The 17348-nt window shown below is 62.2% G+C and overlaps 3 protein-coding genes across 8 annotated transcripts; 1 reads left to right on the forward strand and 2 right to left on the reverse strand.

Annotated features, from left to right (window-relative positions):
• The first annotated feature begins 556 nt into the window (after nt 1–556).
• Nucleotides 557–2208, forward strand: LAMTOR4 (late endosomal/lysosomal adaptor, MAPK and MTOR activator 4). Its single transcript, XM_087948651.1, has 4 exons — nt 557–586; nt 846–1196; nt 1271–1388; nt 1483–2208. The coding sequence occupies exons 1-4, from the start codon at nt 557–559 to the stop codon at nt 1578–1580; spliced, it is 597 nt and encodes a 198-aa protein (XP_087804777.1). The 3' UTR covers nt 1581–2208.
• Nucleotides 2121–7038, reverse strand: TRAPPC14 (trafficking protein particle complex subunit 14). Its single transcript, XM_087948641.1, has 11 exons — nt 6380–7038; nt 6196–6291; nt 5987–6116; nt 5804–5890; nt 5566–5686; nt 4782–4925; nt 4570–4656; nt 3785–3948; nt 3409–3566; nt 3046–3239; nt 2121–2889 (listed from the first exon to the last, which is right to left on the reverse strand). Exons 4-11 carry the CDS (start codon nt 5880–5882, stop codon nt 2736–2738), a joined length of 1101 nt encoding a protein of 366 aa, XP_087804767.1. The 5' UTR covers nt 5883–5890; nt 5987–6116; nt 6196–6291; nt 6380–7038; the 3' UTR covers nt 2121–2735.
• A 1536-nt stretch (nt 7039–8574) lies between these two features.
• GAL3ST4 (galactose-3-O-sulfotransferase 4) lies at nt 8575–13787 on the reverse strand. Of its 6 annotated transcripts, none has more exons than XM_087948637.1 (5): nt 13695–13787; nt 11615–11692; nt 11331–11474; nt 10670–11006; nt 8575–10271 (listed from the first exon to the last, which is right to left on the reverse strand). In XM_087948637.1, exons 3-5 carry the CDS (start codon nt 11465–11467, stop codon nt 9420–9422), a joined length of 1326 nt encoding a protein of 441 aa, XP_087804763.1. In that variant the 5' UTR covers nt 11468–11474; nt 11615–11692; nt 13695–13787; the 3' UTR covers nt 8575–9419. The 6 variants fall into 6 exon arrangements, with proteins under 6 accessions (XP_087804763.1, XP_087804766.1, XP_087804764.1 ...); XM_087948640.1 differs by having other exon boundaries at nt 10670–11003; nt 11615–11674; nt 13695–13752; XM_087948638.1 differs by having other exon boundaries at nt 11615–11674; nt 13695–13752.
• Between the last annotated feature and the right edge of the window lie 3561 nt (nt 13788–17348).

The raw sequence follows: 17348 nt of genomic DNA on the forward strand, positions 1-17348 counted from the left end.
GACCTTGGAGTGGAGCAAGTGGCCAGTTTTCAGTTTCTGGGTGTTACCCTAAAAGAGGACCTGACCTAGGGTGCCCACATTGCAGCCCTGGTCAAAAGGGCCCAGCAGAGATTCTACTACGTGAGGCTTCTCAGAAAACAACAACCTGATGAGAAACTGCTGGGGACCTTCTCCCGCTGCCCCAGAGAGAGTATCTTAACTTCCTGCACACCTGCGTGGTTTGCCAATTGCGCAGGGCCAGACAGGAAAGCGCTCCAGAGGGTTGAGGTCGTTGCCCCTCAGAGGATCCTGGGTTGCCCCCTCCCCTCTTTGCAAGAGCTTGAGAGCTCCCGCTGCCTTAAGAAAGTTCAAAAGATCCCCCTCAACCTGGGAGCCCCTTTGGGGGGAACTATTCCCACCTGGCAGACGGTACAGGAGAATAGAAACCAGGACGAAGAGGCTGAAAAGCAGCTTCTGTCCCAGGGCAGCAGCTCTGCTGAATTCTGCTGCAGAGGGCAGGGTGGGTGCGGTGCAATGTGTGAAGAAGGGTGGAGGACGCGTGTTTGGGTTTATTTTCATGGTCGTGAAGACGGCGTTGGGTTCCGTTGTACGAGGTGCAAGGACAAGCAAGGAAATCAAACTAAACTGAGGGTGCAACCAGCCCGGAGCGGGGCGGCGGCGGCGGCGGCACCAGGGCGGCCTCCGGCGGGTGACCGGCACCCCGCGCAAACCGGGCCGCTCAGCACGCGCAGCGTCGGGCGTCGGCCGGGAGGGCTCGGCAGCCGAAGGGGAGCCCCGCGCGAGGGAGGGAGGGAGGGAGGGGCAGGCGAGACCGCCCCGCCCTCTGCCGTCGGCGTCACCGGAAGAGGCGGGGTTACCCGCGGGAGGGGGCCGCCCGAATCCCGAGGCGAAGCCTCTTCCGGCCGGATCTCCCTCACCGGAAGGGCGCGCCCGTGGGGGAGTCTCCGGAGGTCGGCCCCTTCCGTTTCCGTAGCGGTGGGTGGGCGGCTCCGTTTCCGCCTGCGACTCTCGGCGGCTCCGGCGGGCATGGTGAGCTCCGAAGGGGGCGCGGGGGGCGGGCGACCGGGGGCGGCCGGGCTGACCGAGCGCTGCTTTCCCGGCAGGCGGCGGCGGCGGCGGCGGCCCTCACGCAGGGCCTGGAGCGCATCCCGGAGCAGACGGGCTACCTGGTCATCTGCGACGGCGCCGTCCTGGCGGTGAGGGGCGGCGCGGGAGGGGGCGAGGGGTGGGGGCGCCGCGGCTGCCGCCGCTGACCTGCCTCTCCCCGCAGTCGGCCGGCGACCTGGAGAACGACGAGCGCACGGCGGGCGCGATGGCGGAGCTGGTGAGCACGGCCTGCGCCTTCCGGCTCCCGCGCGGCCCGGAGCTGCCCTTCCGCCGCCTCTCCGGTGAGCGTCCCGGCGGGGCGGGGCGAGGGCGGGGTGCGGGGGCCTCCGCTGACCGGCGCCGCCCCTCCTCCTCCTCCTCCTCCTCTCCCCGCAGTGGTTTTCGGGGAACATTCCCTGCTGGCGACCGTCTCCGGCCAGAAGCTCTTCGTGGTGAAGCGGCTCAACAGCGTCCCGGAGCCCGTGGTCGTCTGAGCGGCGGTGCCGGATCCCTCCGCTGCTCCGGCCCCCCTCCCCCGTCCCATCCCCTCCCCCACCCCGTCACGTGGAAGCAGGCTTGCTCTGCGGTCCCCCTCCCCTCCCCCAACGGCAGGGAGGGGGGAGAGGGGGGCAGTCCCCAGGGGAGGGGAGGGGGACCTTCCCTGCCTTCTTTCCTTCCTGGAAGCCGCGTTGGTGCCTCCCATTCCCCCTTCCGCTTCTGGTCCCTATTGGGGGGGGCGTTTCCCACCCCCACAAACGCCCCTTAGGGTGTCGAAAGGGGCAGCGCCTTTCCCTGCCTGGCGCTCCGGCCAAGGGGCTGCTTTGGCAGGCATCGCCCTGAGGAGAAGCGCCTGCCCAGCCTCTTCCGTGCCGTCTGCGGTCTCCACCTTGGATGCTTTGGGCTGCCTGAAACCAGGGGAAGATCTAGGCCAGCAGTGCAGACCGAGAGCGGAGGCTGCCTGGAGACCAGGTGAACCCACCGGCGGGAGAGGGACGGTGCCAGAGGACCCCAAAGAGATCCAGGAAGCGTGTTACTTGCCGGCCAGCCAGTGCAGTTTATTTGTAAGCACATACATGGAGTTGGAGTTGCTTCTGAGCAAATAAAAAATATAAATAACAAAAATTAAATAAAGTGCAATGGAAAGTGGCCTTGGCCTGGGAGGGTGAGGTAGGGAGGGGGCTAGAGACTGGCCCTCCCCCGTCTAGGAATGCAGCCAAGTCTGGGAGCCTCCAGGTCCCGTCCTGTGGCCCAGTGCAGGGCGGGAAGGCGGAAGGTTCCTCCTGTCGGCAGGGGCTGGAGGTGCCTTTCAGTGGGGACCTCTGCTGCTGTCCGTACCTTGGTTGGGGGTGGGGGGGCATGCAGCTGCTGCTGCTTCCTCTTGGCTTTAATACAGAGCCCCCCCAGTGAAAATCTCTCCTTGCTGCTTCTCAGCCGGAGGAAGAGAGAGGGTGGGCGAGAGGGGCAAGCAGCCCCCCCTCAGCCACCAGAGAAGCTGAGCAGTCTCCCATTGGAGGAGGTGAATTGGGGGGGCAGGAGGGGGTCCATCCTGTGAAGTTCAGGTGTCTGGAGCAGGTCTGGTTCTGAGGCTGGGTGGCGCGTCCGGTGGGTTGGTTCCCAGTGCTGCCCCTTCTGGGGCCTCCCCTCCTCGGTCATGTGACGGGCGCCAGCACCAGCACCTTGCACTCTCGTTTGGCAATTTTGTCAAGGGACAGGGCAGCCTTGTCCGGGGGTAGATAAAGAGGGCGGCCCACTGGGGAGCCCACAGGGGGCGTGATGGCCCGGCGCTCCATGACGCTTCCTGACCTATCGGGAGGGGGGGGGGAGAGAGGTGAGCAGGGAGGAAGTCCCGCCCTTTTCCTCCCAGCTGAGGCCTGCAGAGCCCCGTATGGGGGCCTCTCCAGCCGCTTCCTTCCTTCCTGCCCCCCACCCCCGAAAGACAGCTTCCTCTACAGCACCCACCTCAGGAGGTGTCCCCGTGTCGGCTGCTGGTGTGAGAAGCTCTGGGAGCGCCCGAGGCTGGCCTGATGACGCCCCACCAGCTCCCGCACTGCCGGGCTCCCGGGGCTGCTTTTGCGGGAGACCGGCCTGGCCTCTGGAGGCGGGTTGGACACGCTGGCGGTGAACTGGAGTTTCAGCTTCATGTGCTGGGACAGCTGGGGGGAGAGAAGAGAGAAGAGTCGTCTTGGTTGGTCTGCCATCCTCCTGCTGTGCAATGTTGAAACTGGATGGGACCAAGATTGGTCATTGCAATTGGCAGGAGGATCCTGGCTTGTGGAGCCAACTGATCCATGCTTGTCTTGTGCAGCACGTGGGGACGTTTACCTCAAACAAGCCAGCACGCAGAGCCTGGAAGGTGACACAGAAGGTGCGGGCGCTGCCCTTGCGGGAGAATCCCAGGTTGTTGAGAGGGGTGTGGCACACAATGGAGTCTTGGGGGTCTGGGGTGGCGTGACATTCGTCGCAGGCATTCAGCTTCTTCCCTAAGGGACCCAGGGGGGAAGAGCAAGGGCGGTCAAGAGGGGCCCAAAGACCCCCACCAGGCCCCCAAACCCAATCGGTGCCCGGGCTGCGGGGGGCGGGGAGAGGCCTGTGCAGCTCCCGGCCTGCCCTCCCAGGCCACCGGCCGCTGCACCGTGGGCCAAGCCTAAAAGAGGTGATGCTCCCAGGAGCCTCCTCCACCCCCCCACCCCCAGCTCACCTGCTGCAGCACTTTCTGGTGTCCACACCAGGCGCACGGCCAGGAAGTCCTGCAGGTTGTTGATGAGGGTGTACGTGACCACGAAGCGCCGATGCACGGCGACCGGGGACTCGCATTCTGCAGTCATCACAAACCTGGGGCGGGCAAGGCGGATGCTGGGCAGCCTAGGAGGGAAAGCGAGGGCACAGCCTGCCTGAAGCCCCGGAGCTCTTGGCTTGGAGGCCGCCTTCCTTTGGTTCCGTCCTCCAGCTTTTCCCTCCCGGCGGTGAGTGAGACCCCTGGAGCTTTGGCTGCCAAGGTTGACCCAGGAAGGCCAGCTCCTCTGGTGCTGGGCCCCTCCCTCCGCCTCTAAATGGCATAACCCACCCACCCCCCACCCCCGAAAAAAAAGGGGGCAGCGCCTGTGTAAGGAATACACTAAAAGTGGCCTCTACATTTCTGAACCAGGCTTTGAATCTTCTCCCCCCTGAAGGGCTGCTTGAGGGTGTCTGGACGTCAGACCGCCCACTTGGGACAGGAGGCTCCTCCTCCTCTGGCAGGCTACAGTTTTGGGGGGACAGCGTTAGACAGAACAGCAGAAGGACAGAATTCAGGGGTGCTTCCAGCAGGCGGCTGCCGGATGAGCCAACTCTGGCCAGGTGGCTGTGAAGGCAAAGTAAGTGCTGGGCTGCCACACCAGGGGGATCCCCAGCAGGAAAAAGGGGGCCCTGGGGGGCCCTGATCCCACCCTCCGCCAAGGGGGGGGCTGGCGGAGTCCTTTCCGGCCTGAAGGGAGAGCTGCTCACCTGTAGTGCGTGTAGATGCTGCTCGTGAATGGGAGTTTGGGGGTCGACCACTGCAGCACCGCAATGAGGGGGACCTCCAGGCCCTGCAAGTGCCAGAGGAGAAGGAGAGGTAGCCCCCACCCCCCCCCCGTGTCCCTCTCCCGCTCGGGGCTGCAGGTGCCCAGGCAAGGAGGAGGAGCCCTTGGGGTCCAGGGGAGGGAGAATCTCACCTCTTTGGCGCGGTCCGGGGCTGCTCTGGCGCTTGCAGTTGGAAAAGGAAATTTTGCTCCTCCAGCGCCCGGAGGGAGCAGGGCCAGGCAGAGTTGGCTGAGGGCACCTGGCAAAAGGAGGCCATGGAGACTTCTCCGGATTGGTGGCTGTGGGGAGGGGGAACAAAAGCAGCCCAAGGAAAGCCTGCGGCCCAGCCCCCTCCTCACACACACACACACACACACACCACACACGCTTCCCTGCCCAATTCTAGGCCTGGGGGATGCAGCCCTGCCTCTGCCCACAGCCCTCCCGCTGGGAAAAGCGGAGGATCCCATGCCAGATTCCACCATGCAAGAAGCTCCCTTCCCAGCTCCTGGCGGGTTCTCCTTCTCGGAGGCAGCTTCTCCTCCTGCCTCCTCAGGGTAGCCCAAGCCCCCCCTCCAGGAAGGATACCTTCCTCACAGCCTCCTCCAAGGAGCAAGAAATCACCCATGGTGCAAGGTGAGAGAGGAGCACATTTATTTATTCCCCCTTTATTGTTTTTAAAAATAAGGTAGCGAAGGGATCCAACACACCTTCCTCCCCCTCCTGTTTTCCCCACAACGAAACAACAGCCCTGTGAGGGGGGTTCAAACGGGCTGTAACTAAGGCCCTGCTATGGCTCTATGCCAGCCCTGGAACTGGGCCTAGGGAAATGCAGCTCAGGGAAAGGTGGGATGTGGGCTGCTCAAAAGCAGGGAATGCCGCTTAAATCCCCCCCCTCTCTCTCTCACACACACCCTCCCTCCCTGCTGGCCCTCTTACCAGATATCGTCAACTAGCAAGACAGAGCCGTCTGGCATCATGGGAAGGTAACTGGCATTCAAGTTGGGCAGGATCCGCACGTCCCACACCGAGAGCTCATCCTGGGAGGCCGCGTTCAGAACTGGGAAGGAGACGGGGCAAAGCCACGCATGAGGGAGGGAGGGAGGGAGGGAAGGCAGGCCGACTGCCTTGCCTGCCTGCAGGAGAGACGGAGCTCCCCTCCCCTCCTCAAACGCACCTTTGAGCACCGTCAAGTGCTTCCCGGACACGTTGAGTTGCTGGCACTTCAGCTCCGGGGGCGGCAGCACGGTCAGCATGGTGCTCACTGCAAACCGAGGGCAGAGACGGAGGCGTCAGCTCCGCACCGCCCCGGGGGCAGCGCAGGAGGCCGCCCGCCCGCCCGCCCGCCCTTTAGGCTCACCTTGCGCCTTGAAGGCGCCCTGCTCTTCGCGGAAGATCTGGGAAGGGGCCCGATCCTGCAGGATGCTGAGGTAGCCGCGCTCGCGGACCTCGCCTCTCTCTCGGTCGCGCCTCCAGACGGTCGCCACGATCTGCGGGAGAAGCGGCCTCAGACCAGCCCGCCCGGAGAGCGCGCCGGCGGGGTCGGGGCGGGGCGAGGCGGGGGCTTACTTTGGCTTTGACGGTGCTGGGCGGCAGCCGGTCCAGAGAAATGGTCAGCGGGAAGATGACTTCGTCGGTGGACACGATGGGCTCCTCGGGGGGGACCTGCAGGAGGGAGCCGAGGGTCAGAACGCTCCTTGGGGCGCAGCCAGCCCCGCCGCCGCCGCCGCCGCCGCCCCGGTCCCGGTCTTACGGCCACGGCCGTCGTTCCGGGGGCGCCGTGGCCGTGGGTCAGGAGCGCCCGGCACTCCCGGAAGACGCTGCCATTGGCGGCCGCCTCCCCGGCTCCAGCCGCGCCCTCCTCCGCTGCTTCACCAAGGAGGGCCTCGTCTCCAAGGCCGCCGCCGCCGCCGCCGCCGCCAGCCGGGCTGACGCTGGCCAGGGCCGAGAGCGAGCCTGCCAGTTCCCCCAGGGCGGCCGGGGAGCGCCGCCGGCATCCGAGCGGCACCGCAGGACCAGCAGGAAGCGGACGGTCTCGCCCAGATAGAGGTGGTTCCTCCGGGGCAAGGCCCGGTACCGGCCTGGCTCCCCCAGAAGCACCTCGCGGGCCGGGAAGGGCACAGCCGGGAAGTACATGAAGTAGTCGCACTGGGACTCCATGCCGGCGGGCGGGCCGGGCGGCGGGCGAGCTCCCAGCCGAGCGGCGAGAGGCGGCGGCGGCGGCGGCTGCTGCGCTTGCGGCGGCGGCGGCGGCGGCGGGGGGCGGGGGCGGCACGGCATGGGCGGCTGGGGTCCCCCTGGTCGGGCTCCGGGCGGCCGGGTGCTGGAGGAGAGGAGAGGAGGGCGAGGCGAGGCGGATTCGGCCCGGGGTCTCCGGGAGAGCAAGGCGGCGAAGGAGGCGGGGCGCAGGCGGAGGGAGGCGGCCGCAGCGCGGCGGGCGGGGCGAAGAAGCGCTCGGCGTCTCCCTGCTGACTGCCCGCCCTTTGCTCGACCGCTGCGCGGCGGGAGCCTTCGGGGCTTCGCGCCTATCTTCCCCCGGCCAGGCCCTTCCTCTTCAGCGTGGCCAGATGGGCTTTTGAAGGTAATGCCCAAGGAGACAGGCCTCTGGCCCTCTCTCTGCGTGTCGTGCGCGGGCCAGGAGGTGCCACCTGAGAGTTGAATTTTTCTTCTCCATTGTTATCGCCATCATCCCTGGGCTCAGATTCAGAGTAAAGGGTTCAAGTTGTGAGAAACCATCCCGCCATCCCGAAGGAGCTGCTCCACGCGTTTCCTTCCTGGGAAGAAGGCAGGTGGGGGGCTGGCAGTGAGAAAGCGCCACCCGGCCCTGACTTGAAGCAGCGCTGTGCAGCTGGACAAGGCGGCTGGGCTGAAAGTTACCAGTCCTGCCACCAACGGGTCACTTCCCTCAAAAGCAGAAATGTCCCCCTCTGGAGAGCAAGATCTTGGCTTTTAAGGATAAGAGGCGCCTTAGGAACACAAAACCAAGTAAGGCTCAGACTACACCAATGAATGTGTTTTAATTTTTGACACGGACACGCTCCTTTTTGAAAGTGAGCACAGTAATTGTACAATGGGGGGATTTGAACGTCATCACTGGCCAAAATGCTGGAAAGAGCTTTTGCAATTGGAGAGTTCCACAGTGTGGCTACTCATTGAACCAGAGGTGCCGGCCTGGCTTTTCGGTTGACTTGGCTGTTGGGGGCCAATCAAGAACAAAGGTGCAAATCTGAACCGTTGCATAGCAGCAAAGGGGGTGAGCCCGAGGCTCTTCATTTCTCAGGGTGACCAGGTTCCAGCCTCCGGCCTGCCTCCCTGCCCAGCCGGAAGGCCAAGGTGGCCCTGTGCAGCTGTGTGGTTTCTCCGGCTGGGGAGCCGCGCACGCTCTTCTCCATGAGAATTAGACACGCCTAACGGCGGTCAGACCATCTAGCGTGCCGTGCGCGGCGTAGTCCAGCAGCCTGCTGTGGCTGATGGGAGAGGGTGAGAGTTGGAGCTTCTGAGGCTTCACAGCAGCTGGCAGACTTTGCTGGGAACACCCATGGCTCCCTTCCCAGGGTGATGTGGGACGACAGCTATTTCCCCACCCTGCCCTTTTGCATAGTCCAACCTTGCTCTTCAGGGGCAGCAAAATCCAGTTTTATTTTGACTGAGTGGCAGCCGGACTACGGAGCTTACGCAAGGCACAGCTGGGCCGCAGGGCCTCCTGGGCAAAGCGGGGGAGGCCGTGCACTTTTCCTTGAGGCTCTTTTGTTCAGGCTAAAAAGAGAAACAGCCCCGAGATGGACAGGCAAAGCCTCCCTAATCCCTGCACCCCTGAGTGACCCTGATGCCCCAGCAGGATTAAGCCCGTAAGCAGGTCATCCTGCTCGTTGGTTGCTGGCTCCAGTCACTCTTCAGGCTGCCTGGCTGAGGGGCAGAGTTTAGGCAAAGCTAAAGAAGCTACTTGGAAAGCCTTTTATTTGTTGCAATTTATTATTCTGCATGTGAAACTCCATAAATTAAGCCCTTCTATTGGGTCACATAACGCTGAATGATTAATTATTGCAACAATTCTTGTTTTCTCACCTTCCTTCCCATCCGGAATTGGCTGTGCATCTTGCTGGCTTTCTCCTCAACTTCAGTGCAGCTTCCTTCTCTCCCAGCGTTTGCCAGCAACGCCTCCACAGGTCCTTGAGTTTTTGCCCCAACTCCAACTCTGGGCTCGGGGGGCCCCCCAAATATGGCCCTGGAGCTGTCCGCGTGGCCACCGGGGCCTCCCTGCCTGAGTAGCCTCCAGGGCGGCCTCCTTCCCCCAAGCAGAGAAGAGCCAGGGAGCCCCACGGCGGCTCCAGCTTCCCCGGCCTTCCCGGTGTGAGCCCCACTGCCTCCGGGGAGAGAGGTGCTCCACAGCCACACAGCAGGAGTGTGTCGATGGGCCAAAGTGTGGAGTGAGGCAGCCCAGGCCCTTCCCGCCCAGGAACGCTGGTCTGCCAGGCTTTGGAAGACGCCTTGTTAGGGTGGGAGGGGGAAAATAATACTGTGCACAAAGGGCAAGAGGTTAGCCAAGGGGTGTGTGTGTGTGTGTGTGTGTGTGTGTGTGTGTGTGTGATGCTCTTCCTGGCCCAGTCATAAGAAATCCAATTATGGAAGCTGCTCTCACATCAAGCTGCCTGGTGCGTTGCCCTCTTTGTCTCCGAGTCTTAATTCCAAGCCGTTTAGAGGAGCCCCTTCATGTCTCTGGCATCGCACATCCCTGCAGCTCCCGCAGGGCCCCTCTGCCCATTGCGTCCTGCGTGCCCAGGGGGGGGGGCGTTTCAGTTGGACGGCTTCTGCCAAGAGCTGTTGTGAGCAGCTTCCCCTCCCTGCCTGAGGTCGCCCCTCTTGTGCGGGCGGGGAAACTGCTTGGCGTCAAGGAGGTCTTTGTATTGCAGTTCAGGAGTGACCATCTGCTGACACACCACCTGCAGGCCAGATGCCAAGCTGGGTTGTAGGGCATAACCCAGGATTGGCACCTGCCCAAACTGGAAGGGGCGGATGCGCTCGTCAGCAATGTGGCCTGGCTCCAGCGGGCCCCCCCCCTGCAAACAGCGCCGGGTAAACTCTGCCCGCTGTTTCCGGAGAACGGCCATTTCGCCAGCCATGCGGGCAGTGCCAAAGCGTTTCACCCGCGCCCAGAAAGTGCGGTTGAAATGAGTGTAGAGGTGCCAGTCCAGGTGATTCCAGGCGCGGAGCTGAGCAGCATCGATGGGGCCCAGCTGGTGAACCGCCTCTGGATTCCGCAGGTTGTGCTGGAAGGCCACCACATCCCTAAAGCTCCAGCAGAGGGCGTCACGCAGGAGGACCAGCGACTCGTCCATGTATTCCGTTAGCAGCACCAGGTGGAAAATGCGGTCCAGCCCCAGCAGGGCAGCATGGATGGCGGCTAAGCCAGGGCTTGCTGGCGGATCAAGGCCAAAGTCAAACCAGAGCAGGTTGCGGGCATAGTGGCTGCCACGCTCCCCAGGCCGGTAGAAGTTCTGTGGAGAAGCCAGGAACTCCGACAGTGAGCGAGCCCGGCGGAAGGCGGGGACCACACCCCGGTAATAGGAGAAAGCCGATTCCGCCAAGGAAGCTGGGTCTCGCACTATGGAGAAATAGAAACTGTCTGTGGGCATCACCTTCTGGACCTGGAGGGGAACAGGCGGAGGTTAGTGCTAATGCCAACCACGGGGGATGATGCCCACGAAAACGGCAGGCTCCGGCCCATCTCCTTGGTGGAAGTTGGAGCCCAGGCCATCGGCATAACCAGGTGCACAGCCTCTTCTTCCAGGTCGCTCCCTCTCCTGGCACCCATCGCCTTCCTAGGCAGCCCTTCTCGCCTGCTCCGCATCCTCCCACTCTGGGGGAGCCCCAGCTAGCAGCGTCTTGGGAGATGGGATGCCTTACAACCCCAGCCAGAAGCGAAGCTCCCTCCGGGCTGTGAAAAGCCCCTTGGAGGAAGCGCCTCAAGACCTCTGTGTGTGCCCTCCTTCCCATCTCCCTCCTCCTGAAGCCAGCCTAGCTGCCTTGGACCCTTCCCACCCACCTCCAGCAAGTTGAAGCGCATGTGGTGGCAGAGGATGTCGAATGGGGGCCCCTCAGGGTGCCAGCCTTTCACACGCCGTGCCTGGAAGAGCTTGGGGTAGTTGAACTGGTAGCCGGATGGCAGGGCAAAGCGCAGCGATCTGGTGTCCCCAAAGCGGTGCAGGATGTTGACCAGGGTGCTGCTGGCAGTCTTGTGCGTCTTCAGGAAGACCAGGTGTTGCCGTGGCTGGCAGGAGAGGAGGGGGGCGCCAGGCTCTACCTCCCCCACCCCCGCAGGCCCTGCTGAGGGGCCCGGAGCAGGCAGGGAGGGGAGCAGCGGAGGAGCCGAGGACAGCCTGCTGGGAGAGTTTGGAAAAGGAGGAGCTGACAAAGGCTGGAAGGCTCCCTTCGGAAGCAGAACCGGGTGCCTTCCTGGACAAGCCCTGCTAGCTGTCTGGGCCACCGGGGGTGGGGGGTGGGGGGAGGGTTTGGCCAGCACCTTCTCTGGGGAGGCTCTGCCTTTCCCTCCTGGCCCTGGGACTCCCCGTTGGGCTCCCACTCCACTAGGCCCGATCCTGGTCTGGCCCTCCTCCCGAGATCTCCTCTGCGGTCTGGCCACCTTCTGCCAGGCATTTCCCACCTCCTCTGCCCAGCTGAACTGGAGGGAGGGGGGCAGGCGTTACCTCTTCGAAAGGGAGATGCCCAGGAGCTGAACCGTGAAGCCGATCGTTGTGCAGACAGCCAGCACGACCCAGAGCAAGGGCAGCCGACAGCAGCTGCAGCAGCACCACCACCGCTGCCGCCTGGGAAGGCTCCTCATCCTTCACCTGATGTGGGGGGAGGGCAGAGAGTTAGCAGTGATGGGAGAGCCCTGTGCTTGGCAGAGCCCATCCCTGGCCCTTCAGGGGGAGCCCTCAAGGCCTTGCACCTGCCCTCCTCCTTCACTCCCAAGAGAAGCCTGGCTCACCTGCAGGGGAGGAAGTTCCACGGCTGCCTTTTGGACCTGTCCCCGTCTTGCAGGGGTCACCTGGGTAGAGATCAGGTGCTAGGAGAAAGCGCACAGCCAGTGCAGATCCTCCTGGCCTGGCCTCACGGTCTGATCCCCTGCCTGGATTCCCCCACCCCCATCCTGGCACAGCTCAAGCCAAGCCAGCCGAGGTCCGTCGAATGGCCAGGGGAGGCAGTGGGGAAGGCCCACCTCACAGGGGCAAATGGCAGGGTCCCCAAGAGGTCCTTGGAGGAGTATCCCCCCTCCCTGCAGCAAAGCCAAATTGCTGACTGGATGGTAGGTGCCCCCCCTGCCTGCAATCTCAGTGTCAACCTCGGTGTCCACCTCCCCACCCCCCTCTTCTCTTATTCAGGCCCAACTCAAGGCAGGCAGGAGGGAGTGAGTGGTAAGGCTCCTGCCCTTGGGGTGGGGGTCTCTAACAAGGCTCCCTCTGTGAGCGCACCACCGTGGGGGCAGCCCATGGTTGGGTGAGCTCCTTGCCTTCTTTCCCAAGGACCAGGGTGGGACATGAGGCAGGAGGGTGCTGCCTTCCCAGCCAGGACAACTGGAACCACTGCCCTGCTCCCTCAGCAACTGGGCAGCTACATTTTCAGGCACCAAGCGAACCAGGACTGAAGAGAGAATCAAGGGGGAAGCCGACCAAGCCTGGCCTTTGTGCAAATGTAGCCCCCAAGTTCTTCACTTGTGGGGTTTAAGCCCAGGATAGGAGCGGGGGGGAAGGCTTCCAGTTGTACAGACTCCCGGCGGCCTACAGCTCACCCAAGTGAAAGGGGTCCCCGCTTGGCAGCCCACCTTGGGGCGGGGCCTCTCTGAAGCCGGTGGAGCGCACCCTCCCGCCTCTAAAGAGCCTCCTGCTGCGCGACTCACCGCGGGGCCGAGGCAAGCCGTTTTCTCAATAGGTTCGTTTCGTGGGGGGGGCTCGGCCCCGCTCCCCCCCATATCCATCGGATTACTTCTGCCTGCCTTCCGGCCGTTCGCTACCAGACGCCGGCGGGGATGAGGCTGACTTCGCACCCAAGCTGGACGCACGCCTGCACCCACCAGCCCGTAAACCCAGCCCCGTGGGGGACTCGTTGGGAAGCCAGCGCTCCGAACCCATAAGCAAACCCGGCGCCTCCAGAGCACGTGCAGAGCGCCTCCCTGGAGTAGCCTCAGACCGCCCATCTCCGCACACCTTGTGCAAGGTCTTCACGGCAGGTTGTCCTGCCGACTGCGGGGTCCCCAGCGCACGCTCGACCACAAGCCGCTGGGAATGGGGTGGGTCCCTCCGCCTCGGTCCCTCCGCCCGCAGATCCTTCGGCGTCTCCAAACTTTTCCCAGTCTGCCTCACCGAGAAAGAGTCGGGGGTCTAAGCGCGATCCCTGCCCTTCCCACGGCTGCCCAGTTCGCCCATTCGGGGACCAGCGAGGGGACGGGTGCGATCAGCGCTGCGGCGCCGACCGAGGATGGCAATCCGGAGCGGGGGGGCGCTTCCGCCGCTGGCTCTCCTCGACCCCCTTCTCTCCTCCTTTCTTCTGGCGTTCTCCCTCCGCCCCTTTTCTGTCTCAAACTTTTCTGGTCACTCGCGCTTTCTGCCCGCCCCCGCGGCTTTCCGTGGACCTCCCGCTCCCCACATTTGCCCCGCCCAGCGGGCTTCTCTTTGTCCCCCGCTCCGCAACAACCCCCCACCCAACACGGCCTAAAGTACAGGCTGAAGGACGGCCGAAGCCGAAGGTGCCGCTAAGCGCATCCGGCCGGCCGGCCGGCTCGGCTCTTGGACTCGAAAGGCGCCGGGCGCTTCAGGCGCGTCCGCAACTCCCCCGCTCAGCCTCCTTTCCCCGAAGCTGGGCCTGCTCAGTCTCCGGCCCCGATCCGCTGCCCCCGGAAGCCTCCTGGGAGCCCCCGTGGGGTGGCATTTTGCTCTGCGCCAGGAACCCGTTCTTATCACCGCCTCGCCTGCTTGAAGGCCGACAGTGGACTCTGCAAAGGGCCGCTGTGGGCCGAGGGCAGGCCCTGGAGGCTGAGCTCACATTCTGCCAGCCCCACCGCCTTTTTTTACCTCCGGAAAATGGTCCCATCACCTTTTGCGCCCCCCACCAAGCAGCAGCAGAGATTGTAAGCCTGCTTAACCTTGGCTCGCCTTCTGGCTCTTCCTTTGGTTGAAGGGAAGGGCAGCTGGGCATCCCCTCCCCTCCTTCTGTGCCAAGGCCCCCCCCGGAGCCATCCCATCCCAGTCTTGAAGGGGTCTGGTGCAGGGAGCAGCCTCTGCTGGGGAAAGAGCCAGGCCTTGGGCTGCCCAGCCTTCAGCCTTAGTCACTGCCTTCCTCCAGTCAACTCTGGGTGGCTTGCAGCCTAAAAACAAAAGGACAAACGTACATTCAAAAATTAACACAAAACCATAAACATAATGACAAATCTGGGCCACAGAACAAACTACCCTACATTCAGCCATGGGCTCAGGGCCTCAGAGAAGCACCGTTAGGATGGGATCTGTCCCAACCCCTGGGAGGGGAACCGCATAGTCCGAAGGTGGGTGCCAAGACCTTCCTCACGGGAGGATCTTAAGAAGGGACTGTTCTCCAAGTGTGTAGGGTCTTCTCCTTCGCCAGGGGGTTGGACTATAAGACCTCCAAGGTCCCTTCCAGTTCTGCTCTGATTGAAGACACAAAAGGCACCCTTCCTAAGAGGTGGGACTGCTTAATTGTAGGAAACGGAGTGTGCCAACCCGGTTAGATTGAAACAGGTGGGCCAACAATTCTGGAGGCAGGCTTGATAAAACACCACAGGGCTTGTCCCAAAGGTGCTTTTTTGTTTTCAGGAGGCAACTGGAATTCCTTGTTTCTTTTGAAGACGTTTTGCTTCTCATCCAAGAAGCTTCCTCCGTTCTGCCAGGATAGTGGGGAATGGAAGGATTTCTATTCCTTGCAGAGAGTTGGTTTGCACCCTTTCAGAGGGTCGTTGAGGCTGCCTGGAGGTTTCTCTGTGGCCTCCTCAGTGGTGCCCCTGGTTCTGGTAGTCTGCCATCTTCCCTCTGGAAATCCGTTCGTACTCCCAGACCATTCAAAGGATGCTCACCCCAAATTGTAGAGCGAAAAGACTGGGAATCTCTGCAGACTTTCATCACAGGGCTTCATAGGGGAGAACCAGAAATTTGATTCCCACCCACCCCCGAGGATTACTGGGAACCAGCCCCGATGCCAGGGCAGTGGTGTCACCTGGGCACAAGGAAAAATGGTGGGCAGGTGGCAGCTGCATTCTGACTGTGCCTCCAGGCATCTCCCGTGGGGGCCAGGACAGCCATCCAAAGGGGAGGTGAGCAAGGCCTGGGAGTCGCTGGGAGCCAGTGCTTCCTGGCCCAGAAGGCGAACTGGTGCCCCCCAGCCCTTCACAGCTGTTCAAGCAGGCAGCAGGAATGCATCCCAACCCTGGCTGGAGAAGGGTCACACCAGGCAAAGTTACCTTTGGAAAATGTAAAGAAATGGGTCTTTCCAGGGCTGAAGCTTATTGTCCAGGCTGTGGAAAAGGACCTTCCTGGCATTGCTTGGTCGCCCAGGTGCAGCTGTACAACCAGGTGTTATCAGCATAGGGAAGGTACCGCTCTCCTACCTGCAGAAGACCTGACCAAGCAGCTTCCTATTTGTAGCTGTTTAGTAGGAGTGGAAAGGAGGAGCGAGGCCCCAGGCAAAGCGGGGGGTGGGGGAGGCTTCTGACAGAGTTCACACACACACCCCCCCCCAGCTGATTGGCAGCAACCAGAGAGAAGCCCCCTACTGGAGCTCCTCCCCTCCCAGGTAGTCCAGGGGGAGACCATGGCGGGCGAATGAATGGGGTTGAAGGCCCCTGAGGGATCGGATGGATGACCCACCTCTCAAGCCTGCCAAGGTCATCTGCGAGAGAGAGAGAGAGAGAGAGAGAGAGCAAAGACCTCTGGGCACCATATCCCAGCCTAAAACCCGGAACAGAACCAGAACATCCACGTCTTCCAAGGTCTTCTGGAGCTGGAGGTGAACTATTTTGTCAAAAAAAAAAAAAAAAAGGGAGGTGGGAGATTGGATGAAAACTGTCCAGATCTGTTGTTGTTCCTCTGTGGAGGGAGGCTCAGGAACTTGGCTCTAGGGCCACTTGCATGGCTACTTTGACATCACCTGTAAAAACCTGGAAGTTATTGCTCATTTCTGCCTTGTTCTTCAACCCCTGGAGGAGCTGCAGGTTGGGTTCCTCTGTGCACAACAAGGAATGTTGAATGAAAGGAACTGGGAGACGCTCGCGGTGTGTACCTGAGGCCTCAGTTCAGGCTGTCACTTTCCATGTGGTCTAAGGGCTTCCGCGTCTAGTCAGCAATGGGTTCCATTCTGCAGTGAGTGTGGATTCAAGGGCCCTTTGAGCCAAAGGAAGCACTTGTGGGGCCCCTTTGTCTGAATCTTTTCTTAATGAAAGGTTTCTTAAAGTGGTATCAGCTGTAGGAGGGGGAGGCGGACGAGGCTCCTGCCTGTTTCTTCATTTTGGAGAACAAAGGTAGGTTGGTGGCCCCTCTCCTGCCTCCTCTGCCCGCAGAGCCTGGACTAGGCAGAGCAGCCCATTTGAGGGGGGGGGGGGCAGGCTAGGGCCTGCCTGGGAGCCGCAGACTCCTGAGCCAGCATTTTAACCCACTGCTGCTGGGGGAGGAGAGGGAGGGAGCTTTTCCCTGCTGCTCCAGGAAGGCCTCTTGGCTCGGATTCAGGCAGCCCTGCCTGAGGAACTCCCCAACACACACACACCCCAGGTGAGGCTTCCGCACTGCAGTCTTCCTGGCTCCTTCCCTGGGCCAACACCGGGGTTCTCTCTGGGGTTCAGTGGTCCAGGACCCAGCATGGAGACCCAGGGGAGGGTCAGGCTCTGTGCTCTGCAGGGTCGCCGGGAGGGTGTGTGTGTGTGTGTGTGGATGCAGAAGCGCCAGGGCTTGGGGCAACCAGAAGATGCTGCCCAGCACGGCGCTCCAAGGAACGGACTGTGCCTGCTCCACTTCTCCTCACACAGGCATGTTGTCTGTGGGCCCAGAGGGAAGCCAGGGCCGGTCTCAGCTGCCAAAGCTTTGGCAGGATCCCTTTTCCCACGGGGGAAGTTGAAGCAGCAGCATCCCTTCCACCCCAGCCGGAGCCTCTCAGTGATCTGCAGGTCCCATTTCACAGAGGGAGAACCGAGGGAGAGGATTTCTCCAGGGCCACCAAAAGGGCCGCGGCCTTCAGGGCTCTGTGGTGGCAAAGAGAAAACATGAAAACCTGTTAAATATGAGGGTCTTGACGGTTTGGGATCTCCCCCTTTGCAGCCTCTGCCCTTTGGGACGGCTCCCAAACTGCCCCCTTGGGTTGGGTGGTCTCCCCTGAAGAGACCCAGGAGATCTCGGCTGATATTCTGGGCAAAGGGGGAAGCAGGTAGAGAAGCTGGGCCTGGGGAAGGAACCACCCCCTCTCCTCAAAGCTGATCTGCTGGAAGGGCTCAGCTTGGAACTAGGCCTCATTCGCCTGCAGACTTTTTATGGTGCAGGTGTGTGTCTGTGTGTGCTCACCCCACCATGCTGGGAAACTGGGTGGAAAGCCTGGGGTGTTGACAGTTCCGGTGGCCTTTTCAATGCTGACTGGTGGTAGAATATTTCCCCTTCATTGTGAGGTGGGAGCCACAGACGGAACAATTTGAAACAGGCATTGTGAAAAGAAGACAAGGACTAACCCTCTTC

This window comes from Notechis scutatus, unplaced genomic scaffold, assembly GCF_049901735.1.
Source record: "Notechis scutatus isolate UNSWTSFEM ecotype Mainland unplaced genomic scaffold, rNotScu1.2 NSCUCTG29, whole genome shotgun sequence".
Classification (NCBI taxonomy): domain Eukaryota; kingdom Metazoa; phylum Chordata; class Lepidosauria; order Squamata; family Elapidae; genus Notechis; species Notechis scutatus.